The following is a 1,889-nucleotide window of genomic DNA, read 5'->3' as shown; positions in this document are numbered from 1 at the left end:
CTGGTGGAGCCGCAAGCGCTGGATCAGGCCCACACCGACCTTGGACCTGCTGAACCCTGCAGGGCTGGGTAAATCAGTGCCTGTGGTGGGGCCAGATCTGGGGCCAGCGGCGCTGTGCCAGCGCCTGAGGCTGCAGCCGAGCCTGGGGAGGCACGGGCAGGGGGCTCAGCCCCACGGTGCGTCGCCGGCCTCTTCCAGGGCAGGTCCTGGGCAGGAGTGTGTCAGTTGCCTGCCCCGTTCCGGTGTCGCCAGCTCTGTTGACAGCTGGGGCGCGCGGGAGGCGTCTCGCTGCCGGCACTGCCCTGGGCCGCGTCTTACGGCAGCGTTACGGAAGGAGCCTGAAGGAGCAGGCGTTGCGTCTCCTAACGCCGCTCACTTCTGCTTTTATCACGGGCATCTGGTGGCTCTGGGAACCAGAGCTGGAGAGCAGCAAGAAGCTGCTCTGAGCTTGTAGGCACATGCCTGCACAGGGAGTGTCCACAAAACACTCCTGCGCTCCCGGCGGCGGCGCTGAGCCTCTCCCCCCCCCTTGCAAACCAGCCCAGGGGCAGCCTGTTGTTGGCACGGGGCTGCAGCGCGTCCTGCCACAGCCTTTGTGTTTGGTCCTTGGGGTTTTGGCTGGGTCTGAGCCCACACGGGCACCCCACGGACCCCCCCCCCCCGCCTGCTGCAGCCCCCTGGCTGCTCCCCCTGCACGCACAGGGCATCAGAGGGGAGCGCGGGGCAGCCCCTGCAGAGCCTGGGGCCAGTGAGGGCTGAGCTGCGTTGCCCCACGAGCGGGGCGAGCACCGCACTGGGGCCTTCTGGGGCCAGGAAGGAGCTTCGGTCCCTCACAGCCCTCCCAGTCCCTGTGGTCATTCTCCTCTGCCCGGGAATGTTTGATGCCTCACCCCATCCCCGGGGAGGCCCCTGTCCTCCCCTTCCCTCCCGGCGAACCCGGACCCCCCCCCCCCCCCGTTCCTTGCTGCTTTGTGCAGCGTGAAACCCCCGAGAGCGAAGCGCAGCGGGCAGAGGCGAGGCCGCGGCGGTGGCCACACAGCACACGCAGGCACTCAGGGCAGCGTTGCTTTCTATGAAATGGCCGCGAACGCCAACAACCAACTGGAGCAAGCGGGGCCCGGGCCACACACCCGATGCCGGGGGGCTATGAGCAGCACCGTGCTGGGCACCGGCTGCACCCTGAGCGCGCTCCTAGGTGGTGCTGGTGGCGAGCAGGCGGTCGGCCCAGGCGCTGGGCAGGTAGGACAGGGGGATGTAGAAGAGTCTGGCGTCCAGACCGCATCCGTAGCGAGTGTGCGGGTACTCGGCCGTCAGCGCGTGCTCCATGGCGTTGGTGACGAGGGAGAGCTTGGGGTTGGCTGTGGTGATGAAATGCTGAAAATTGCTGTTGTCTGCGGAGGGGAAGTGAGAAGCAGGAGCTGGCTGGGTGCCCCGCTGAGATTTAACCCAGTGAGGGCAGCACGTTTTGTTTTCCTTCCCCTGCCACAGGATCCCAGCCGCAGCCCCCCGGCACCCGCACTCACAGGCCTGGAAGTACTGCTGCCCGTACTCCTGCTTGACCTCGTCGGGCGCGCGGTCCCATGCCCGCACGATGCTCTGCCTCGCCTCGGCGGAGTCCAGGATGCTGGTCAGGAAGCAGCCGGGCTCGATGATGGACACCTTCACCCCAAAATCCCGCAGCTCACGCCTGGAAGGCAGCGGTAAGCACGGCGCAGCGGGGATCGGGGCTGGGAGAGGGACAGGGGGACAGGACAAGGGGTACCTGAGGCTGTCGGAGAAGGCCTCCACGCCGTACTTGGAGATGCAGTACCCCCCTCCCACCAGGGCGATACGCCCCACCATGCTGGCCACGTTGACCACCCGGCCCCGGGCTCTGCGCACCAGGGGCA

The 1,889-nt window shown here is 67.6% G+C and overlaps 1 protein-coding gene across 1 annotated transcript; it reads right to left on the bottom strand.

The window, feature by feature from the left end:
* Nucleotides 1–1,051: 1,051 nt before the first annotated feature.
* Nucleotides 1,052–1,884, bottom strand: LOC118160062 (17-beta-hydroxysteroid dehydrogenase type 6-like; the record flags this gene model as incomplete). Its single annotated transcript, XM_035314596.1, has 3 exons — nucleotides 1,052–1,391; nucleotides 1,524–1,687; nucleotides 1,763–1,884. Coding segments are annotated over 3 exons (486 nt in total), but the record flags the coding sequence as incomplete, so codon positions are not given.
* Between the last annotated feature and the right edge of the window lie 5 nt (nucleotides 1,885–1,889).

The sequence above is a fragment of the Oxyura jamaicensis genome, unplaced genomic scaffold (assembly GCF_011077185.1).
Source record: "Oxyura jamaicensis isolate SHBP4307 breed ruddy duck unplaced genomic scaffold, BPBGC_Ojam_1.0 oxyUn_random_OJ76989, whole genome shotgun sequence".
NCBI lineage: Eukaryota > Metazoa > Chordata > Aves > Anseriformes > Anatidae > Oxyura > Oxyura jamaicensis.
The sequence above is the reverse complement of the archived record's forward strand: the minus strand, read 5'-3'. Positions and strand labels throughout refer to the sequence as shown.